Source organism: Rhamphochromis sp. 'chilingali' (genome assembly GCF_963969265.1).
Source record: "Rhamphochromis sp. 'chilingali' genome assembly, chromosome: 20".
NCBI classification, from domain to species: domain Eukaryota; kingdom Metazoa; phylum Chordata; class Actinopteri; order Cichliformes; family Cichlidae; genus Rhamphochromis; species Rhamphochromis sp. 'chilingali'.
The window spans coordinates 19,274,138-19,298,486 of NC_137947.1; the positions used below are offsets into that span (position 1 = coordinate 19,274,138).

The 24,349-nt window shown below is 40.5% G+C and overlaps 1 protein-coding gene across 1 annotated transcript in view; it reads right to left on the reverse strand.

The window, feature by feature from the left end:
* Positions 1-24,349, reverse strand: part of LOC308387859 (E3 ubiquitin-protein ligase NEURL1-like) — a 34,879-nt gene that overhangs the window by 8,012 nt on the left and 2,518 nt on the right. The window contains exons 2-4 of the mRNA XM_080868189.1: positions 20,637-20,878; positions 18,031-18,352; positions 2,098-2,817 (exon numbers count right to left, since the gene is read on the reverse strand). Of these exons, the coding sequence (XP_080724315.1) occupies positions 2,098-2,817; positions 18,031-18,352; positions 20,637-20,878 (1,284 nt within the window). The remainder of the gene's footprint in view (positions 1-2,097; positions 2,818-18,030; positions 18,353-20,636; positions 20,879-24,349) is intronic.

Sequence of the window (24,349 nt, forward strand, 5' to 3'; positions counted from 1 at the left end):
GAGTTAGGTGATAATTCTCTGCCGAATCTTTCTTGAAAATATTAATAAATTACAGCTCATATATGTATTAATCACATTTACAACTGAAATTAGCATGTAATTACACGAGTAGACCCTTAGACCGACCCATGAAAAGATCAAATCACTGTTTCTGAGATAACATGGACAAAATGACCACCGTGAGAGCAACAGTCTCCCATCTGTTCCGCTTCACGGGCTTGACAACACCCAGCCACGACAAACTGTCACTTGCCTCACTGGCTAGATGTTTCCATGGCAACTCATGGCGTGCGGGATGCTGCGAGTGGGTGAGCAGAGACGTCACAAATGCACTCCCCACAGCTGGAGTGGGTAATGACTCGAAGAATGCTCATACCCCCAAAGAATCAGGATGGGAGGGAGAAAGAGGAAGAAAAAGGCAGAAGGAAAAGAGGAAGTACAGAGACGACTCGAGGACCAGTGTGACAGGAACTGGCTGTGGGTGGAAAACCCAGCATTGCAATTCTCCATGCAATTACATTTTAATAATGCATATGGAGGGCATCATGAGGAGCGATCACAGGCACCCTCCTGATACATAATGCTGACTGCTGGGAGCCCACGCAAGACAGAAATAACCTCTTCAGTTCCTGGTCTGACTGACTACATGAAAGGAGAGAGAGCAGAGAATCCACAGATGAATTATTATAGAAAAAAAAAAAACTAACCAACCAGAGTATTTTGACCCTCTTTTTCATCTCAAATGTTAGATTTTCTATGAAAAGATGTCTATCGTGTAATTCTGAGCTGTAAGAAAACTGTTCTCTATCAAGACTTAATCTGCGATGAAGATAAACAGATCACAAGCACTCACTCATGATTCCTGCCTGCTGTGATATTTTACCAATACAGGCAAATAAACTATGTCCAAGCTCCAGCTTATAAAAATCCTTAAAGTGCAGGAGACTTACCACTGAGGAAATCAAAATAAATATTTCAATCTTAACCTCGTTCTGCACAAAATGAGGGCAGATGCTGAATGTCAAATGACCTAGAAAAATAACCTTTTACTGACACGAGGGCCTTCAATTTTCCACCTACAGTAAACCCTGTTTTGAAACTCTCCCAAAGAGATTCAAATATGTACAGAGTAGACTGATTACATGTTCTGAAGAGTTGAACAATCAAGTGATCTGTAGCTCTTGGACAGAGCCTGAAGGCAAATCAATTTCCTCAAAGCTCCCTGAAAAGAAATCTGTTTTTACTCAGTCATAATCACTACAGCATTTACATATAACCCATATCATTTCATTTCCAACCAAGAAATTATTTTGGAGAGCGCAATTATCTGTTCCTACTTTTTTTCATTCTGAGTCCTGAACTGTGTACGCACACCCACACTTTTAGTTCAGAGTACCTTGAGGTAACGTCACGTTACCACTGTGTGAAATCTGCTGGAATCAAACCCAGCTGATACGAGGTCTGTTCATCCGACGGTACAAAGTTAACATTCACGGGCAAATCGTGGGGGTTGGATGTAAATTCCAAAAGCGATATATGAGTTGATAAAAAGGCAGAGAGCAGCCCCAGACAACAGAGGAGGGAGAAACTATTTCATGACTTGACTGAGTGGGAATTCAGCTTCCAAAGGTCATTCCACGATCACGCACTCAGTTAAGAACGGAAAGTTACAACTGACACCCTGCAAAGATCTGTGAGCACATCTGATTTCCTTGAACGAAGATTTAATTATTCAGAAGGAGGAAAAAGGAACAAAAATCTTGAAAAACTGAAATCTAATAAAAGACTGAAATCTAATTACCAAAAACTCATTTTCTAAAAGGGCTGTGGCTCGACAGTTAAACATGGCTTCAATGCAAGCAGCTCTTAGGTAAAAAAATCTTAGTGTTTTCTGAGGGAGCAATAACAGTGATGGAGTCCATTCTTGTGATAGCTTAGGTTTTTCCTGAATTTGTTCTAATCCAAATTTGATTTAAGAACATAAAAATAGATTTTTAGGTATCTCTCTCTCACACACACACACACACACACACACACACACACACACACACACACACAATGAAAAGATAAAAACATGAAAAGATCAACTGAATCTACCTAAAATCCTGAGTTGTGTGATGGTGCCGTGCAGACCGAAGAACATCCAGAGAGGCCTGGAGTTATCGACGCACAGCTGCATCCCTGCACTGACGCCATTATGGCTCATCATAACCTCCCCCTCTGCGTTCACCACAAAGCCCAAGATATCGCCGCTGTGGAGTGGCATCGCTACGCGACGCACAGCCCAGAATTCCTTGCGGTCAACCAGGGACTCTGGGTTAGACGGCATATCAATGGGCCTCAGGGTGGCGGGGTCACAGGATGTCACGCCATAAGAAAGCGACCCGGGCCGCGAGACACCTGCTTTCACCTTCACAAATACAGTCTCTGAGCAGCGCATTGGTCGGCTGGTGAACACCAATGTCCTTTCATCACCGCGGTGATCCAGCCGAGCCACCGTGTGCTTATCCAGCACGGTTACGTGGATGCCGTGCACAGAGTGAAAGTGCAGATCATTGTCCAAATGGCTGGGCAGAAGCGAGCACTGCTGTGAGTTCTGTGAGTTTTGGGGCACATGGCAGGAGGAGGAGGAGCTCAGGGGATGTAGCTGCTCCTCATCCTCATCATCTTCCTCCAGATGCATCTCTTGCTGCTGCAGGCTCAGGTCACACAGGCTGACGGAGAGGCGAGGGTCACCACTGCTTCGCTGAATGGCGGTCTGGTGGGCGGAAGCGAGAGAACGAGGACGCAGGCAATCCAGTGGGACCATCTCGCTGTCTGTGGAAAAAAGAAGAAGAAAAAAAGAACACACACACACAGCGATGTTATGTAATCACTTGTTTGTGGTGGGGTTTTTTTTTTTTTTTTTACAGAGCACATTCAAATCTAAATTCATGCACACTGCCTTTATTTGTTCTCTAATAATTTTTATTAGCACTCTGGCTTTACAGCTGCAAAAAATGAATCAATTTACAGTCTTTGCAAGTAGAAAACAGAGTCAGGAGGACTAAATGAAATTAATGTAGCCACTTAGTAATCTGCATATTTCCTTGTATAACACTATTTTGTTTTATATCCTCAGTCTATACACTGTTTATTCATCACACCTGCCACTCTAAACAAATGGTGGCTTCCGGCTTCTCTGTTTTATAACATATTCATTCTAAAGCTCTCTCTGCACTAAGGCTTCAAAAGTATGAACAAAATTTTTCAATGTTTATATGTTCCCGAAACATATCAGCACTTTAAGTGGGGGAAAGCTATAGCTGCAGGCCCAGTGGCTCCATCACAGTAGGACATAACAGCTTTATGTAACACTGAAGGAAAAAGAGGTCCTGTGTTTGAGGCCCTGTCTCGCTGTCTCTAGCTCAGGGTCCTGTGGTTTCTTTTGCTTGTTTCTTACAGTCATGGTAAAAAGAAAGTACACCCTCTTTCAGTTTTGAGGTTTTATGTATCACAACATGATGAAAATACACTGGTCTCTCGCACGTCTTAAAATTAAGTAAATGCAACCTCTGCTGAACCACATGACATGAGATTTGTGCCATTACTTATTCAACAGACACTGAGCCAACATGCAGACACAGCGTGTGAAAAACTACGGACATTTTCACTGCTTCAAGTAGGAATTAGGAGGGTAAGTAGGAGCCAGGTGCTGCTCATTAAATGCACTTGATTAACTGATCATCAGCAAGTGTGAGCACCTCTATAAAAGCAGAAGATTTAGCAGTTGGCTGCTCTAGTATATTCAGGTATATGTTAACACAATGCCAAGGATGAAAACTTATCTTAGAAAGTCAATTACTGCTACCCATCAATCGTTCTAGGACATCCCAGCTAATTCTGCTAAAGGTCAGATTGTACAGTGCAACAAACCTAAAAGCTACGTCTTAGACCCTAAAGGCCTTAGTTAGCAAGTTACATGTTGAAGTTCATGACCTGTCCAACAGCTAAAGCTTGTCAAATTAGGCCATGCAACAGAACAATGATCTCAAGGACAGCAGCAAATCTGCAACAGAATGGTTGAAAAAGAAAAGCGATTTCCCAGTCAAAGTCTTGAATTCAACCAGAATGAAACTGTAGGTGGACCTTAAGAGAACTGCGCATAAAACAAATACCTGCAAACCTCAATGAACTGAAGCAACGTAAAGAAGACCGGGCCAAAATTTCTCCGCAATGATGTGAGAGACTAATAAGGTCATTCAGAAAACAATTACTTTAAGCTGTTACTGCTAAAAGTTGTACAAGCTACTGAATCACGGGGTGTATTTAATATTTCACACTCTGCTTCTGCATTTGGGTTTAGTTTTTGTTAAATAAATGATGGAACAGTGGAAACTGCTGGGTGTCATTTTACACCTAAGGCTAGATTTAAATAATTTTAATAGCTGCTAAAGAAAGATGATTTTCTTAAACTATGTCCTGATATGTTAAAGCCTAGAACTGATAAAGGGTGCACTATTTTTTTTTCTACCATAACTCCAAGTGTGCAAGTGAGACTTACCACAGCTCCAGTCCTCCGAGCCTTTAAATGCAAAGATTATATTTCCAAAAATTTACTGAAGCCAGTTTATATATAGTCTTTGTCAGAGAGTAAAACCATATGTATACATCCAAATAGCTACCACAAGTGTTTACAAAACAAACTGCCTCAGCACCAGCAACTTAATATACCTCTGTCTACTGGTGACATTTTCAGCTATGTGTCTGGATGCTAAAATCAGCTTTTTTTCCAATCGTTGAAAGGTAAAGGGACTCCTAAAAACGGCATTACATGTCTCTCCATGCTCTCCACCCCACCTCACAAATAGGCCTTCCTGTGCTAAATCTGCTCACTGTTAAATAGAAACCACACAGGAGCATCATTTAAAAAAAAAAGAAAACACAGCGTGAGTGTGCTTTCCATGCACACAGATCATCTGCATCATGGCACGCTTGGGGACACAGAGACATATTTAACACGGCCATCTAAAACAAGCTAAAATTAGGCTGATTGGACATCTGAGGAGAGCAAGCAGAGGGCAGGCTGAGAGATGAGTGACATGACGGCTCCCAGCCTCGATCTGCTTTGGGCTTTCCCTTTGAGAAGTGGATGAAGAAGGAGAGCGCAGCAAGGGACGACCTGACAAAAAAAAAAAAAAAAAAAAAAAAAAAAATAGGGTAGGCACTTGAATGAAAGGGCAGACCTCAACATCTCTCCTTTATCAAACAAAGATGGCACATCTCCGGCTAGCCTCTGATAAAGTGCTTGACATTCATTACTACCTCAGCCAAGAGCGTGCACGATCAGGCACGAGAGTCTTATTATTAGCCGCCTTATCATCTTCAAGGCAAAGTTAGCCGACTTACAGGAGATAATTTCTATTCTTGCTATTAAAGCTTCCTGTGGTTCACAGTTTTGGTTTCTGAGATTGGCGCAGCACTCAAGCCAAGCTATGAGGGGAATAGTAACATTCAAAGATATACAAAAGATAAAAGAAGACCAAACAAAGAAAGACAAAGACGTGAGGCAACTAAATATGTATGAGCTCTTCCTGGGTTTAGCCTGAAAAGAGTCTGGGAAGGATTTTTACTCATGAAACTTTTGACAAACTATGAAAATCTTTGGGTAATACATGGTGAAGCTTGAAACACCTAATACACCACATTTATCTTCTGTCTGATAAAATGTGCAAAACAATGTCTTTTTACCAAGTATCAAAATGGGGAAGCAAGGTGATTTAACTGTCTGTGAATGTAGCATGGTTGTTGGTGCCAGACGAGCTGGTCTGAGTATTTCAGAAACTGTAGATCTACTGGGATCTTCTCATAAAACCATCTCCAGGGCTTGCAGAGACTGTTCCAAAAAAGAGAAAATACCCAGTGAGCTCAGTCCTGATGGAGAAAATGCCTTGTTGATGCCAGAGGTCAGAAGAGAATGGCCAGAATGCTTGAAGCTGCTAGGAAGATTGAGAAAATGTTGCCTGGACTGATGTGTCTCAGTTTCTGCTCTGAGGGTAAGAATTTGGCATGGACTATCCTTCCTTGAATGTGTGGGTGATTCTTGGCATGCTTTGGATCCCTTAGTACCAAATGAGCATCATTTCAAGTATTAGTGCTGACCACCTCCATCCCTTTATGGCCTGAGTGTACCCATTTTCTGAAGTCTGCTTCCAGCAGGATAACGAAGGATAACAAAGCTTAAATGATCTCAAACTGATTTCTTGAACATGACATGAGTTCACTCAACTCAAATGGCCTCCATAGTCTCCAAGCCACCAAATAAAGCAGCTTTGCGATTGCGGCGATTCAGACCACGGATGTGCAGCAACTGTGTGATGCTATCATGTCAGCATAGAGCAAAATCTCTGAAAAAACTGTTTCCGGCACTTTGTAAATCTACGTCACAAACATTTAGGGCAGCAAAAGGGTTTCAACTCAGTACTAGCAAGGACCATAGGTTAAAGGTGTTAGCTAAAAGTATTGGATACAAATGAAAACTGTTCTAACAAAGCAAATTCATAAACCAGTGAGTTTCCGCACACACACCTTTTTGTAACTGTAAGCCCTTTGGTTGATGAAGAACCAACTCTTCCTTACAATCTGCACTCTCATTAAAATGTCGCACACAGTCTTCTGAATTATGTGAGAAAATTAAGCACGGTACCAACAGAAATTCATTGCAGCTTAGAGTAACAATTTTTTGAGTCGTAACAGCTGGCAGTGTTCCAGTGGTTTCTTTAATAACATGTCCTAAACATAATGGTAATTATGTTCTACTTCGAAGTTCATGTCCTTAAAGCTTTTGAATAGTCTGAATTCGGATTTTTTCTTCTTGGATCTGGGACAAAAAACAATACTGAAATGATTAAGTGCATGGCTGCAATTGGCCCAGTAGCATTAAGAGGCCTTTTAACAGCTCCAGCTTCTTGGTCCCAGGAGAAGGAAAAAAACACTATTTGAAAAGAGGAACACATACCAGACTGATACTACAGGGTCAGCGGCTGACCGCTTTGACTCTGGCTCTTTATACCATCATTGTAGCTGTGAGAAAACATCAGTAATCAGTGTAGCTCAACTCCTGCTACACATTATGGGGACATTTCTTGGCTTTGAGAAAGCAAGAACACATCCATGCCAAAATATACACCTGTAGGAAAAAAAAAGAAAAAAAAAGTAGTCGACAGATAGATAAACATCCCTCTGCCTCTTGCGTTGTTACACATTCAAACAAGTCCCAACATTCACAGGCATAAATGTCTTCACACTGCCTGGAAAAACCTGTTTCTGGAGACGATATTTCATGTGCAATGGGAGGCTGTAACCGAAACCGAAATCCTGTTTTACTGTAAACACAAGCCAGTTTAACAACAAACAAACTGCAGACAGTTCACACACAGTCTAAACAAACAGTATGCTTTATATTAAGAGCTAACTGCATCTTGTGTAACTCACAAGAAATGCACATATTGCAATAGAGCTGTTTTTATGTACATTCTTTTTTTTGGGGAATGCTGTGCCTCTTTTAGTCATGGACACCTCTCAGTCAGACAGTGGCGTGGCACTATATAGACGAGGGAGATTTCTTCCTCTTCCTTGCGCTGGTAGAACAAGATTAAGAGGTATTTTGGTCTTTTTATGAAGCTGCAACCTCTATACAAGGTCAGCAGCACCGACTGTGTGCGTGTGCATATATGTGTGTGCGTTTGGGGATTTGCCGTAAGTATGCATGCATTGCAGAGCTATCCAGGGCTCTGTCTGCAATGACTGAGTGAAGTCATCCGTCATAAGAGAGGTGTTTGGCGAGGGTTATGCGCCTGTCCCAAAAAGGAAAGGGATGGGCTTCCGCTTATCAAAGAAAGAAAAAAAAAACAAAAACCCCAGACTGAGCTCACTAAGGAAAGTGTACGTGAAGCAAGAGGGTCTAAAAGCTATAACAGTGATACATGATAGGACCCCATGTGCAACAAAAGCCACATATGTTGAGAGACCAAGTTAAGCAATTGGTTTTTAGAATTTATGATTGTGATAGTGAAAAGTAAAGGGCACACACTGATGGGAGAAATGGCAGCAGATGAAGACGCTGCTGAGCACTTCAAGGGCACAGTTTCCTCTAGGGTCAGCCTTCTGAAACTGCCTGTAATGCAGTGCTTCTACACAGCCTTACTCATCTTAGGTAATTCCACATTGGACAACCGTCCACTGCTTGATGAGGTGTCTCAATCTGAAACACATTTCTCCAATTATTGATTCATCTCATTGTTTTTGGTGAAAGTAATATCAAGCGAACATCTGTGCACACATCGACACACAGGAAAGAGAGCACGCTTTCACGTCTTCACCGGGTCATCTGAAAGTGATTAGCCTCCTCTCCAAAGGCTTCCCCCGGTACAGTCCAGCTTCCTGGATCCAAAACTGACAGGCTCCATTACGATTTCTATTTTGATTTCCTGAAAATCTGTTCGATTCCATCTGCACCGATTAAATCACAGCTGAAGCATAATAGCCTGGCCAGCGGCATTTATTTTGGTTCAACAAATCAAGTGAATTCCAAGCCCTGAGATCACCAGAAACAGAGCTCTCATAAATAAGTGGACTCTAATCCCAGTGTGTACACTCTGGCAGATGTTAGGTCAAAATACAGCCCTTTAGTTTATATCAAGCCCCTTATTTAATTGTAGCTGACTGTCTGGCAGATTTAATTTACTTAGTTATAATCCAAGTAAAAACACTCAAAAGTGACTTAGAGAATACAGTGCTATAGGGAGCTGTACACTTGTGTCCTCCACTCACACCTCACCGGCCTGTAGGAGAGGATGTGTGATTAAAATACAAAACAAAAAGCTGAACATGCCATTCCTGGGTGTGTGTGCAGCATTAACAAAATAATTACTTGGAGATGAATGGACACATTTATGCAATCACTTAACAGTGGCTTTAAAATAGTGGAAATATAAGCGACCAAAAACTGTCATGAGAAATGGGAAGCGCTAATGGGCCATAATGTTGCGTAACACTCATGCACTGTGTGTCTTGGGGACGGTGAAACCAGCTCGTCTCTGTTCTGACTCCTGAATGCAGCTATAGAAGCTGAAAGGCTCTTCAAGGCCCCTTGGCAAGCACCCAATCACTTCACTATAATTATACCAAATACCAGCAACTGTTGAAACGCTTTCAGTGGTAGCTTTTGATTTTTTTTTTTTTTTTTTCAGTCAGCATGCTAAAATAAACGAACAGTAAGGCAATTCTTCCTTTGAATTTGCAGATTCTGTTTGCTAGTCATTTATCAGGTCTTTCCTTGTGCTGATTGAAGCCACTGTACTATAAACTCTTTATTTACATAGCATCCAAAACATGCAGTCATATGAAAGAGAAAGTTTTCACAAGTACATACACCTCATGACTCAATAAGCCATAGAACAACATTTAGCTGCAATAAACTGAAGCAACGGTTTCCTTAAGGACTATCATTCGGTCACATCATTATAGAGGAATTATGGCCAACTCTTCTTCGCAATGTTGCTTCAGTTTACTGGATTTGCGGCCATTACTTTATACACAGCGCTCTTAAGGTCCCACTACAGCATTTCATCTAACTACAGCATCTAGATGAGGTCATGTTGTTGTTTTTTTAAAGAGAAGAGGCTTCCTCCTGTCTCAGCCATACTTATTCATATATTAGTCTTTTTCTGGTTGTACTTGCATGAACTTTAATATTTAACATGCTAACTGAGGCCTGTAGAGTCTGAGCTGAAGGTTTTAGAATTCCTCAGAGCATTGCACATGCTGACCTTTGGTGAATTTGCTTTGACTTTAACACACTGCAACAATCCTCTAAAGAGTGAACACACACTTGAATGCTCCAGACCGGCAACCTGTCAAAACGTTTTGCTTTTACGGAGTTTGTCACACTTGCATTCAGTGAATCAAAATCAATCATTTGAACTGGCTGCTACTTGACCTCTTAATTTAGATAGAAGGAGTAAAGGTTGTCCTTTTGACACGACTGTGTCCAAGAGTCTTGTTTTCTCCAAACTGACGTTGTATCTCCACACTGTATCTCAAAAATGCTTTTTAAGTTAATAAATAGTTTTGCAAGGTTGGCTGCAAACATGCATGCAAATGGGAATTGTTTGGCTGCTATGAAATAAAAGGGTGACTCAAGTACAAAGATCTGTACTATCAAGTTACACTACAACTATACTCTGAGACTGTTATGTTTAGCAGTTTAATAATTTGTATTTCAAATACAGCAGTACAGAAAAATAATTTAAATATAGCAATTTCTGCTATTTTTATGACCTTTACGACCACAAATTTTGATTTATTTATTCTTTTTTTTTCTTTTTAAACTTAAAGGACGGGTGGATTATGGATAGATTTATCACTTGCCCGAGAGCTAGCAACCTCAGTATCAAACTGGTTATGACATAGAAGCAAAGACAATGTACCTAGTTAGGAATGAGTAAGGTTACCTCAGATCTTGCACAGGCCTCTCTAGCCTTGCATCGTTTTACCCAAAAAGGTATTAACATGGGCCTAAATGTCCTCTTGACCGGAACGTAAGTTTTAAGCTTCAGCAATTTCCATAACAGGAAAACTTGGGACGGCGTCCACAGCCTTGCGAAATCATAATGCGACTGTAATCAGGTTTAAATGTCCAGTCCCTTGAAAAAAAAGGATCACTTTTCGTTCGATTTGTTCAGGTTTTCATCACACAGACAGCAACTGCTGAAGAAAACAGAAAGAAAAGCGCGACAAGCTGAAGTATGATTCATGATTTCAGTCTAATTCTGCCAAAAGAATTCACCTCAAGGAACTTACCGAATGTTTATAATATGGAGACATTTAGCATTTCTTTTTGCTTTCCTCTCTCACTGTCTGCCTTTTGCCTTTGGCTGCAAACTGACTTTTGACAGATGACTTTGCATATTGTTATTATCATGCTGAATTTCAAGTTTATTGTTTTTGGAGGATTTGGCTGTAAGCAGCAGACCAGAAACCCAATGTATTAGCACAACATCCATTTGCAGTACTTCAGGGTAATAAGAACCCTGAGGCCTATCGCGTGTCTTCATCAATCAAAATTAACAAAGAGTTTAGTTCTGCTCCCTTATGAAGCCCCTTTGAAAAAGGTAGGACCACATCATGACTGGATACAGTATAAAAACTGAATTAAAAGTTTTACTTGTATGCTATTACAGAAACCACTTTGGGCATCATTTTATGATACTGAATCTTTTTTTAAATCAGCCCCACTGACCCAATCCTGCGTGCACTTGTTTCCGACTGCACTTATCAGATCTGCCTCTATATTTATAACATATTAATCCACAAATCAAACCTTGTGAAAGGCCACATAATCTGTGTTGACAAGAGAAACAATAGGTGAGATCTGTAGCAAGTGAACATAAGTATGTGGCATACGGAGCGAGCACAGACAAAAATAGACACAAAGAAAGGAAAGTACAGCACAATCAGGTTTCGTCAAACATGTTTGTGCAGCACCGAGCTTTTCATCGTGTGCAGTTTATCTCTCTTGATAAAACAGGTATGAGTCAAAGGCAACTGCAAACTGTTTCGCTTTTATTTGAGTAACATGAAAGTAACACAATAACAAGAGTAAAGAATTGCTATGGACACATGATGAAATACTGTAAATCTGTTCAGCGACAAATTTGAAATGGGACTAAGAGTCTCTGCGGCCCTTGGGGAAAATTTGATAAAGTGATCATTTAAAGAATCTGGGTTGCAGTCTCACAGGCAATTGCTCAATTATTTTGTCGATATTGTTTCATATAATCAAATTCTCAGTAATCGGTCCACCGTTTTAATAATAATAATAAGAGCTACCTCGATAGCCTTCCAGGGTTGATCCGTGGAAAACATGGAGATGTTTTGATAACACTCCATGTTTTCACAGCACTGCCAAAAATAACAGACACTACTATGTTTAATGTCCTTAATGTTTACATTTACTGAATGTTTATCTTCTCCAAACTAACGCACAGTGACGCTGTTGTAAACTTTAAGCTTAGGCCTCAATTACACAGATGTAGAGACTAGTCTGTGACTCTCTTGCAACAAAAATGTGTATTCTCAGACTGAAGAGTCGTTGTTCCAGCCTGCTGGCTGTCACTAGTTAAATTTGGTGGCAAAGATGGTGCTGCACTAAGACATCCTGGTGATCGCTTTTGTCACTAGCAAACTGGTCGCTTGCAGTTTGCATGAAACTTGTCTGCAAACACTTGCCAACTAAAGTAACTACAGTAAAAGTTGCTCGTTTGGAAAAGTGTAGGATTCAGCAACATGATACATTTTCTACTAAGGTGCAGATAAGCTGGCATCTTCCATGCAAACTAAAGGCAACTGTGGCATTCTGCTAGGAAACAAAAACAATTGCAACAGGGTTTTTAATGCCACACTTTTTGGAACCACTTTCAGCTAGCAAATGTCAGCAACATCCAGCAACCGCTTGTTAACCAGTTGGAGAATACACATTGTTCCTTAGTGACCAGTGTGCTAGGGGGTTGCTAACTGGTCTCTAGGCCTGCGTGACAAGAGGCAACCACTTGCCAATGATTTGAGGAATACACATTTTTCCATGGACTATGGTAGGGTCACCCTCCATTCTTTAGGTGTGTGTGACTAAGAATTTAGCAGTCATCTATCATCTAAACCCTGTAAGCCAACTTGTCTAAGTTAGACTGTTCTGACAACTGTTTAGTGCTTGATGTTTCCATATTTGACTTGGCATATTTCAGTATGTGTGGTCCAATTCAGCCACAGCTTCACCAGCTCCAGCGGCAGCCAACAGCAGCAGCTGCACCCAGACAAGCTGGATGTGAAACCTCTTCCATCATTAAAATGGAAAAATATGATGATGAGAGCTGTGGAGTTTATTGCTTTGGACTTGAGGCCCGTCAGTGTTAATCTTCAATATTTCTCGAGTAGGGATAAATTATATGATTACAGGGAGGTGCATGCTTGTCAGCTCCGAGTCACTTTATAATAAAATAACTAGCTTAAAAATTGTTTAAACATACAGCCAATGCTAACTTTTTTGTGTTCTTTATGTTTATTAATATTAGCTCTTTTGGCAAATAGCTGGTTTGATGGCGCTGATTTAAAGGATAGTGATGTCTAATTTCTCATTTTATAGACTGAAACAATTAGGAATTAAAATAGTCGAAAGATGAATCATAATAAAGATAACCAACATTTCAGTAGCAGCAGCCATAAGGTAAATGAAGATTGCAGTTGTTGTCAGATTTGCACTCCAAACTAATCTGGACTGGCAGGAAAAAGAGTGCAAACTGGGTATCTTTTTATTATGGAGTAGGAGAGTGACTTGTGCTAATTTTAAGTGATCACAATTCCCAGTCCACAATAAAATAGTTCAGATCTCTGTATAATGCACAGTCTAATGATCTACCAGGTGAAAACACAAGAAATGACTAAAGCAATACAGATTTATCCTTATTGTGGACAACTTTAAAAAACATTCTCTCCACTGTTAAGTGAAGCTGCCAAAGCCATGCATGGATACTTGCAACTACTACGGATATTCTATGCAGCATGCATTTTAAAAAAAAGGAACCGTTCCTGTGTTTCATCAGGTGTAAATGTTAGGGATGTCCCTGAAGACGCTAGTAAGCATGAAAAGCAAATAGCAGGAGTTTTCCCCACCATGAAGCTCTACAGTCTAATGTGTCGCAATGCCGTGTATGGAAATGATTGATGTCAACAGTTCCCTCTTAATCACCTGAGAGGTACGCAGCCTCTTGACAGTCTGGCAGTCATTTTGGATTCTTCTCTAATGACTAGAGGACAGGTTGCAGATGATGTTAGCTGATGCCGGCCTCACGGATCACTACCATTCTGTCAGTGATTAAGTGACTCATCTACCTCTAGTAAACAAACCCCCAGTAAAGCATCTTGCATCTATCAAAAGATGCCTTTGACTCTGTCGGCTTATCTAACTTGGAAAAAATCCATCATACCTGTACAAAACCGAGGATGCTGTGTGGTCTCTTGGGATACGTCCCATAAACAAACAGATTCTGCTAAGACTGCAGCTATATAGGTGCAAAGGGAGCATTCGGATCCCCCATTACATTTTTTTTTACCACAAAACGGTGTACCATTTCCCTGTGTGTTTCTTTTCAGATATTTATGACCTGGTTTCTGTAGCTTGACAAGTTGCCTATAAGTTAGCAAGTAAGAAAAGGAAACTAACACTTTTTGATTTCATATTAGTGGGGGGGGGGTATTAAAAAGGTTTACGTAAAGCCAGGCTTTTGGTTATACTGCTAGGGGAAACATAGTAAACAGAGACCTTTTTATGAAAACACAGCTGAGAAAACTGAGCTTTAAAACCAGTTATACTGCTAGGGACATATTATACACTTGAGGAAATCTTTTGTCAATCTTACTAAGGGCTAAAGTGGTAGTGTCGTGCATCCTCAACAGCACAGTCCGTTCTGTACAAAGCCCAAGCAATGCACTTTAGTCTTTATTGATAGCTGTGTGAGTAGGACAAGTGTGGTGATGTAACAGATCTTTCTTAAATTGCATGGGCAGCATTGTTGGTCTGGACAACCCCCGAGGCTCAGTTTGATTTCAGCAGATTAATTTAGGTTCCTCTCTTACGTAACGCCATCTCAGCTTTCAAGCAGTCTCACTGATCTCAGGATCACCTTTGGCTTCTTGCATGGGTGGCTAGCTACTGAACTGCACTCCCATGATAAGAGTGGAAACAACACTGCACTGGAAAAGATCCTTGAACATCAGAATAAGACCTGAGAGCAGTTAAGCTGTTTGACAGCAGACCGCATTAAGAGGCAGCGCAAGTGAAATGGTGATGACGGATAGCAGCTTGGTTGAATCCCTTAATATAGCATGTTTTGGTTGTAAAAGATCAAATGGACACAAAGGTATGAGAACGATGCAGAGCATGCGTTTGATGCGGATAAGCCACTGGCTAAAGAAAACAACAAAGTTTTGACTGCGTCTCCTCAGGGGAGGTTGCAGCCACTGAATGAAAAACATCTATTGAAAAATGACTCGGATAATTATAAAACTTCATCATGCGTTCAGAATAAATTCAGATTTTTAAGAAATATTCACCCTGGAAGGGATCACAGAAAATATTTGTGCAGGAAAAGACAATCAAACCATCACCTTTTAACAGGGTAGTAATACTCAGGTGGCACTTTGCAGAAGTAACAGTTGTGATGCTGATGTGTGCAGGAACATTATTATGATTAATCCATTAAATATTAAAGACATGGATTCTTTTTACATAAAGGATGAAATCAGATCACAGCGAGCTCACTATGTGTGTCTCAAAGTGAATGGAGGGCAGTGTCTACCGTGTCAGCTGAGGAATGAGGTAATAAGACAAGACTGGTTCGGCTTACAGGAATAGACATAAAATGTTACGAGAAGTGAAATCTGTTATCATACCATAGATTTTCTTAAGCTGAAAGTGAAACAAAGAAGACATGTTTAAAAATGGACTAAAACAGACTTCTGATATGCTGAATCTCATATATCTATTAATGTAAATAAATACCAACTAAATACCAAAAGCTGACATTTTTCCAAATGAATCAAGCTCCGGTCTCTGATGCGGCCTTCGGTTTTTAAACATAAAAGTCTGTTTACAGTGCTTAGGAAATGCATTTGGGAGAAAATCTTGATGAAATCATCTGCGGCTCTGAGGGAGGTGCATGAAATCTGATAAATTGCTTCCAAAGATGTCACTTGAATCAGGAATTGGTTGGATATGAAGACTCTCAGCTTATAATGTAAATTAAATCTCATGTTCGGGAAGAAGTGAACATAACAGCCGTCATCAGTGCTGGAGATTAGCATCTTGAGGCCACATCAGGCACCTGCAGCGAAACCTCTGACTGAAATGTCTTGGAGTGAGTTGTTTGGCTGAGTAGAAACGATTTTGCAACGGTCCTAAATTTGAGTGGAGTGGAGTACTCCCTCTGTACTAAAGTAGTCCTATGTAAACTTAGTGGTGAAGCCCTTTAACACTCCTGAAGCACATTATCTAATCAGTGATGCACATTATTATTATTATTATTATTATTATTATTATCATCATCATCATCATCATCATGAGTAAACAATTGATCGCATCTTATTCTGCCTTTTTTTCTTTTTAAACTGTCCTGCACATTTATCTCAAAAGCCAAATCAAGGTCACCCAACCAAGCCTTTCTCCACACTCCGTGGAGTCTATTCACAGCTCCTCGTACAATTTGTCTTCTGTTAAAAAAAATAAAATAAAATAAAAAACTGCTGGCGATCTATAATTCCCACCTGGGCAGATTGTGTAAGCCCACAACAGGTGAAATTTGGCTCAGCTTTTAAGCATCATTAAGAATCAAAAAGCAGCCTTCTGTTAAAGGAAATTGCATGCCAGTTTGCAACACCAGACTTTGATGTGTCTGCCCATATTTCAGGCTAAGTGTTTGCTGAACTGCAGCCAACCCCTGAGACAATACTGGCCTTTTGAGATATACCATGCTCTTGAGCAGTGACGTTCTCAGGCTATAGAGGAAAGCTGATAGCCAAGTGATCCTTTAGCTGACTGAGGGCTGAGGCTTTTCGGTTTAAGCCATCAATGTGAGGATAAAAGTGATCAATATGGAAAAACTAGAGTAGAAACTGTGGGATTTATGGCTGCTGGCCTCATTCACATTATACACAGGCATAGATTGCGTAAAGTATGATCTCACATTCCAGAAAACCCCAGATTTAATTGTAATTGTAAAACGGAAAAATTCTCTTATTATACCAATGGGACTTTCATTTAAACATATGAATCCGAGTTTGGGTTGAAGGCAAGTTGTCTGCATGTCAAACGAAGTCAAACTCAGACTTGGATCCACAGAGTGAGACATTCCACTGATTTGATTGTCTTGGAAAAACACCCCAAACATCTCATTACCTGACATCATCCCTACTGTCGTCTATCCTGTTGGGATGAACACCACACCACATTGCTCTTGTGAAAGAACAAGAGCAATGTGCTGGTCAGCACCATGAGGCCAGTGAACCCCAGATAGCTACACTCTGGCGCTGGATACCAAACAGCCCATCACGAGATAGCACGCTTCTCGCTGTCAACCACACCACAAGAAATAAGGTTAAATGGCACTATCTACACAATATGGGAGCCTCTTCTATTTTTATTACTGGTGCTGACAGCCTCTTTTGTTTAGAGGGAGAGGCAGTGCGGTTCTTGGAAATGGTTATAAATAAGTACTGAGGATACCACAAGTATTCCAATTTGTCCATTTGCAATGTTTTCAAAAGCTGGCTTGGTTATGATGTGTTTCATAAATACAACACAATCACCAATCCAAACACACTTGAGATGGTTTAGATTGATGAAACACTGCTGTTAATAATTGGGACGGACCGGTTTGCTTCACATTTCTTTGATGTAATGACCCTTTAAGCAGCACGGCAGAATTGTAAGAAAAGATTTCAGACATTTTGAAATTCTCCCTTCAGGGAAATTTCTTTGATACTAACGGCCATGCTAACTATACAATCTGCCTAATCTCCCACCATCTTTTTCCACTGAGCCATTTGGCCGGTGTGGGAAAAGCAGTGCAGCTGTATGTAACATCACCTTTTAATCACTTGATGAAAAAGCAGCAGATGCAGAGTGTTTTTCCAGTGGCAAAGCATTACACCAAGAACACAGAGTCTGCAGCAATGCTATCAACTCTGTAAGTGTCTACCCAGGCAGAGAGGTGCTGTGAGATAACTTCTAGCTGATGTTTAACAGTATAATGTTTACCATTTCAGCTTAGCCTCCTTAATTGGTCTCATGAGCTAATGCAAGATCATTACAACAGCTGTAAATAGAGCACAAATCAAACTTAGAACTGGCAGGAATATGAGTAGTTTTAAAGGTTTTTGGGAGTAAATAAAATATTTGAGATAATAAAACGTAGACCTGCCTCTGAATGCATGACTCACCTAGCAGTTGGACCCCCCTAGTGAGGCCATAGACGTCTATGAGAGCCCAGAGGGGTTCTGAGACATGTACCCCACTGAAGAACAGTATGGGGCTGGAGTCGTTGATTCGATAGAACACCCGGCCCTTCTTATCTACCCAAAACGAGATGACGTTTCCCTCATTGGAGAGCTCCTCTGGAAGTGCTTTTGCCCAGAAGCCACTTTGGGAGACCAGGTCAGGGCAGGCATACTTGGGCAGGGTGTCTGGATTGATCCTTGATGGGTCTTTGGATGTAAAACCAAGACGTAGAGCACCACTCCAGCAGCACTGCTTTTTAGTGATCTGGAGAGAACATATTTTAAATCAATGAAGATAATTTAATTAAGATAAATATGCAAGATACAATATGAGCTAAAAAGAATAAAGCCAAATTTGGGCCGGCATAGTTTCTGCTGAGTTGCAGTGATACTACCTGCACTGCACTGTGATTAATTCATGACATTCAAAGCTTGCATTTGGGTAATTTTTTACCTCCACCCAGTCATAATTATAGCTGCAATTACCTTTAAAGTGGTATGACTGTGTTTTGTCAGTGCCAAGAGCAGCTAGTCCTAGATTATTGTGAAATGTGACTTCTTTATGAAAATGGATACAATCCAAAATGTTTTGCCTGATAGATCGGAGCATGTTAGCACCATGACAAATGGCCTATGGGAACCATTAGAATGGCAGAAACATGTACTGGGCATTAAAGGCATATACTATAAGAGCATTAAGATTAAAATATTGTCCAAAAATATCTAGAGTCTACAGACACATATGCACTTGTTGTGCAGTGTCGCTTTGAGTTTAAGAATGTCACCATGGTAAAAATGTCTAACTGATGATAATCATGTCCAACAGCTTATCTTCTAGCATGCCAACAGCTGATGATTACACCACTGTCCCAATTGCAAGCCAGTATACCAATTAAAACTGGTAAGGCTTAAATTAACCACTATGGCTGTTAATGTGTTTGAAAGATGGATATAACAATGGTGACATCACCCATTGTTTAGTGAAGTCTCATGGTGAAGCCTCAGCAGCACGTGGAAGACATTACAGAGAAAGTGAGTGATACCATGCTACTCAATACTCACATGTGACTGGCAAGTCATTGGCCCATGAGTGTACTCATAATTTACAAAATTTACTTCAGGTTTTATTCTGTTTGTTCTGAAACTAGCACTTGTTCCAATACAATCATCCGGAAAGTGGAGGCTGTTTACTACAGGAATAATTTGTACTACCAGAGGCACTTCCACCTTGGCTTCACTTTTCAGAACAACAAGAAGCAACATCCATGTCTTGTCTATTCCTCAAGCCATCAAATTTCTAAACATGGGCAACACATGGCCTGCCCAGGTGGTTTAGCCAAAACAACCTCAAGGTGCAATGAAAGTGTCCCTACGTATTGAAAAAGATGTGTTTGCTCCATGTTGGTGTATGGAAATGTGATTGCAAAAGAATTTCCCTGTGCGGGCAAATAAACCTTATTAACGTTATCGCTCACATGTGGTCCACAATGCTGACATAGAGGGAGCTGTAGCCGATGGTTGTCTGCTTGAACTCTCCTGCACTAATTCAATTCACTGAAGTGGACCTCTCAACCATGTTTGTGCTGTTTGTGCCTCTTGGAGCATTTTGAAAGAAACTATCTGCGAAATAATATGGCCCGCTGCATGGCGAAGCCTGTCTAAGCAAAGCTAACATCGAGGCTTTGAAATGTGGCTACATCAATCATTTACATAGAGTTACTGAGGTTATTTTTACTTATCTTGAGGAATTTAATTTGGTTTGGCTGGATGAGTGCTTAAGAAAATAGATGGACGGATGGGCTTCTATGTCTGTAAGTTTCATGCCAATTTATCCAATAGTTGAGATATTTCAGTCTGAACAAACAGACAGCACAACATTCCCATCATAGTGCCAAACCACTAGCAGGGCTAAAAAAACAACTTATCACTTTCAAGATTGGTTACCTCGGTATGTTTATCACCTGCAAACGATTTTTGTCTTATTTCGAAGCACTATTTACTTTGCATTTACTGTGCCAGATAACAGTGTTCCTCACATGGCAGTGCTTGCCCTACTCTCTCACATTCGAGACATAGATGGCCTGATAGGTGAAGTGGAAACTTGTTCTAAGCTGCTGCCGCTTTGGCCCACACAAGAGCACAGAGAGGAAAGAGAGAAAATGAAAACAGGAGAGTGAAGAGCTGGGATGAAGAAAGGGAGGCAGACAGGCAGGGAGAAGAAAATGAAAACATGCTAACAGAATTAGAGGGACAGAGATAAAAGAGGACTACTTTTCATCACACTCACAATTTGGATCTTCTCAGTAATTGACTGTAATAATATCAGAAAGTACAAGATGTGCTAATCTATGGTTTTGTAAAGTAACTTTTTTGTTACAGGAAATTATGAAAATGACAACCAGTTGTGCTCTAGTTCTGGTGTCGGACTTTGGACTCATTGTGCAATAGGTCAATTTTTAACCCAGTCATTTTCTGTGTGTAGCATACCGGGGCTCCAATAGTAATTATCCCTGTGAATACAAATGACATTCGAATAGTGCATCGTTTACCTTCAGTCGAACCTGCTCATATACAGCGATAGGTCTGTTGCTGAAGGTGATGGCATTGCAGAAGCTGGCCTGTCTCTTGACAGTTCTCTGAGACATGTCCATGACGATCTGCGAGCCCTTGGTGCTTGGGTGGAAGAGCAGAGGGAAGGAGGACAAATTTCCACATGGCTGGATGGGAAGGCAGCGCTTGGGCTTGTGGTGATATCGGTGAGGTCCTGCTGGAAACGGTCCATTTAGGGAATCTATGTGAAGAATGAGAAGCGTAAGAGTTGGTTATTTTGGTCAAGGGTTGAGGGGGAGTTAATTTTCTTGGGGTGCAATTTACAGTAAAATACCCAAATATTAGATTACATTTGACTGCAGTATTGAATCAGGCTGTCTGTACCACTGCAGGACCACACTGGCTGGTTCATTCTCCTGAATTATCCAATTTGGTAACAAAAGCACTCAGAGAACCCAACTTTCCCCAAAGGGCAAGGGCTATAGTTGTATAGTGTTGTATTGAGAAAATAAAAAGCGTGTTGTATAGCTCTCTCCATGCCCTTTTTCCATGCCCATATATATGATATATGATATTTTGCAAGGTCAACTTGCAACAATGACGGTCAAGTCAAATGCTTATCCAATTTTGGTACTCCAAGGCCTAGTATATTGTTGTAGAGTTTAAAGATGATCCATAAAAAGAAATCATGGGTAACATAACGTTTGGACTGATTTTCACATTTGGTGTGACCTTGACCCAATTTTCGCAAAAACTAAATCAGCTTGAGTTCTTGTTGGTAACTACCGTCACGAAAAATTTGAAAATGAAATCTTAAAAACTTTGGATGCTAGACTGCTAACAAAGAGACAGACAGATAGACAAACAGAAGCAATTACATTTATTTAAGCAATTTAAAGCATAAGTCTGTTTCCATCTTCTCACGGTAGCACAGTAATAGCACCTGTATTGTAAATTAGAAGCTAAATGTCCTTGGATTTAAAAAACAAAACAAAACAACAACAACAACAAAAAAAAAAAACACAAACCCAACAGCACAAAGACAGACCTGCTCTCCTGGCACCGTAATTTAGGAGAACAATGCAGCTGCGAGAAGTCTGTGCAAAACACTCTCATTTCAGTAAATGGTCATTTCCGGTAACACCGAAATCTCACTTTTGTTATTCTACATCTTTCAAGATAATCATCTGATTTGTGCTGCATTTGGTTTTCTTTTTTTTTCTGTGGAAAACTTTTTGTTTGATAATCAGCAGAAAGCGGTAAAGGAAGCAGAAGGAGGCGGAGGACAAAGAAAAAAAAAAGATCAACTTACACACAAATAAGACCACAATTAGCCAAGGAGAAAATGACCTTTGGGATCTTACGGGAGTTCTTGATGCGTGTATGTTCAGCTGGCCAATACAGTATATTCAAAGCTACACTAATAATAGTGAGGAATGGCTGTTAACATGTTATTTCCAGTTACGGCTCGTGGTTTAATGAGCATATATCAATCTTATCATAAGTCTTTATGTCTGAAAGTCACGTACACGCGACGCTACAAAATCAGTGGTGCAAAATGTGAGGCATTTATTGTGATTTGTAAGTCAGAGGAAGTGGTAAAAAAAAAAAAACTCCACAGGTACACAGTGAGTCACACCATGCACCCGGGTTTCTAGATTTTTTCCCATGTGAAAATGTGAACAACTTGTCCCACTTACAGTAACTCATAAAAGAGAACCAGCTTTTTTTTTTTTCCCCCCAAACGTCCAATCTCAAAGCCTTCATAATCATGATTCACACGGACTCCCTCTCATTTGGATCCACTCTCCCCATTCTCATTTCCTACATTCCTCTTCAAAAGGACCACACCAAGGTCACTGTGGTTTTAATGGAGGAGGTGTTTTCTCACAAACTTTGGCTCACTCAAAACCCAACTTTTTATTCTACTGATAACACAAATAACTTTTATCTCACGACACGGTTTGATACAGATTTTATTCCATAAAACGCCGACCTCGTCTACAGCAGCATTTCAGGGTTTTAAAATACCATCGAGCACGAAGTGTGAACAAAATAAATAATTTAAGCCTCATTAACGCTTCTTCATCCTCGGGAACTGGTTGCATTTTCGCACCTAAACTTGGAAGACTGTGTATGAGCAGCTTGTGTTTGTCTGCAAGAGGAGAATGTGAGCCACTGCTGAAAGACAGCTATTTTTGCTCTCCTTTAATTGACCTTGGAAGGTCAAGAGGTATATAATGCACCACAGAGACAAATCAGTTAGGACTGCCAGGATTGGAGACGAGTCGCCATGTGACTTCTGAGGCCAGGTTTAATAGAACATCACAGCGTTCTAATTTTAGGGCAGAGACAGAGATTTGAGCAGTAGATGAAGACATGATTCATATTAAAAAAATAAAATAAAATCTAAAAAACTTGTCATAGTCAACCCTGAAAAATAATTACAAATGCTGTCAAATGGGAATCGTTGTCACATATTTCTGTCCAGTCCTGCCCTTCAAATCACAATCAGAGAGCCTCTGCCAAGTGTTCTGTACTCAGCACAGTGTATTTAGTAAGCTTTTTGCATGCTCTTGTCAATGCTGAACAATGCTTAATTGTGCTCTGTGCACAACAGTGGTCTTAAATGAAGTCATAACAAACCCTTCAACCATATTGCATCCATGACGTCGTGTCAGACGTGATGTCTTGGGGAAAACAAAACAGCACTGCATTGTACTCCATCAAAGACCAGGCTTGAGAATAGAATAGAATATTTCCTGTTAGGGTTGAAAACAGAAGCAACACCTCACCTCACTGGCCCTGCAGACCGTGGCGTCTCTTATCCTCCACCATCTAACCAGAGAATCCAATATATTCTTTCATTTTTGCTATATTACTACCATTTCTGCTGCTGTGAAATTGAATTCTACAGACTTTCTTTTTTTTTTTTAATCAGCTGAAGGTTTATTTCCACAACCCAGACATCCTGTCAGGGGTTTACAACTTTCAAAGGACTATATAAACTATGAAAGTCAAAAAAGTAAATAAAAGGATAAATAAAAATACCACATTTGAATTACTGTAGATGACAACTGATTAGAGCCAAAAGTGCTGATGATACAATGGTTGCTGAAGTGTGTTTAAAAAGTCATGCAACCCGACGGTGACGTCAGGGTAACCACCGACCAGAGCCCTGCCACGATAAAAGAGAGGTGCCATGACAAACGTCAGATGAGCAACTTAAGGATAATGTTACTTAATGCACCACCGCACACAATGTGACTGCCTCTGCTGTCATTAATTGGAAAAGACAAACAGTGCAGAGACAATGAGTGGCCCTGGCCAGTGTCACCTGGCCTCCTACGCTCCTCTGTGTTTTATCCTGAGGCTTGGTCTTACTAAGACGCCTCAGCAGAGGCCCTAATGTGGTGTGACGTTAGTATCAAGGCATGGTGGCCCCTCAAATGCATTCTAAAGAGCTCCAGGGCACATTTAGCTTTTTCCACATATGTCATAGCTGGCGTTGTTTCAATAAGAGATAAACATTTGTGATTTAAAAGTTTTTAAACGTCTTACCAGAGAAGATGCTTTGTATGAGGCCTCTGTAAAAGGGCTGCGCCTACTTCAGGTTTGACAGGACCATCACTTGAATCTGTTTAAGTGGGTTTTGTTTCCAATGTTAGATCAATTCATTGTTTTTAAACTGCTTTATTTAAAAAACCTAAAG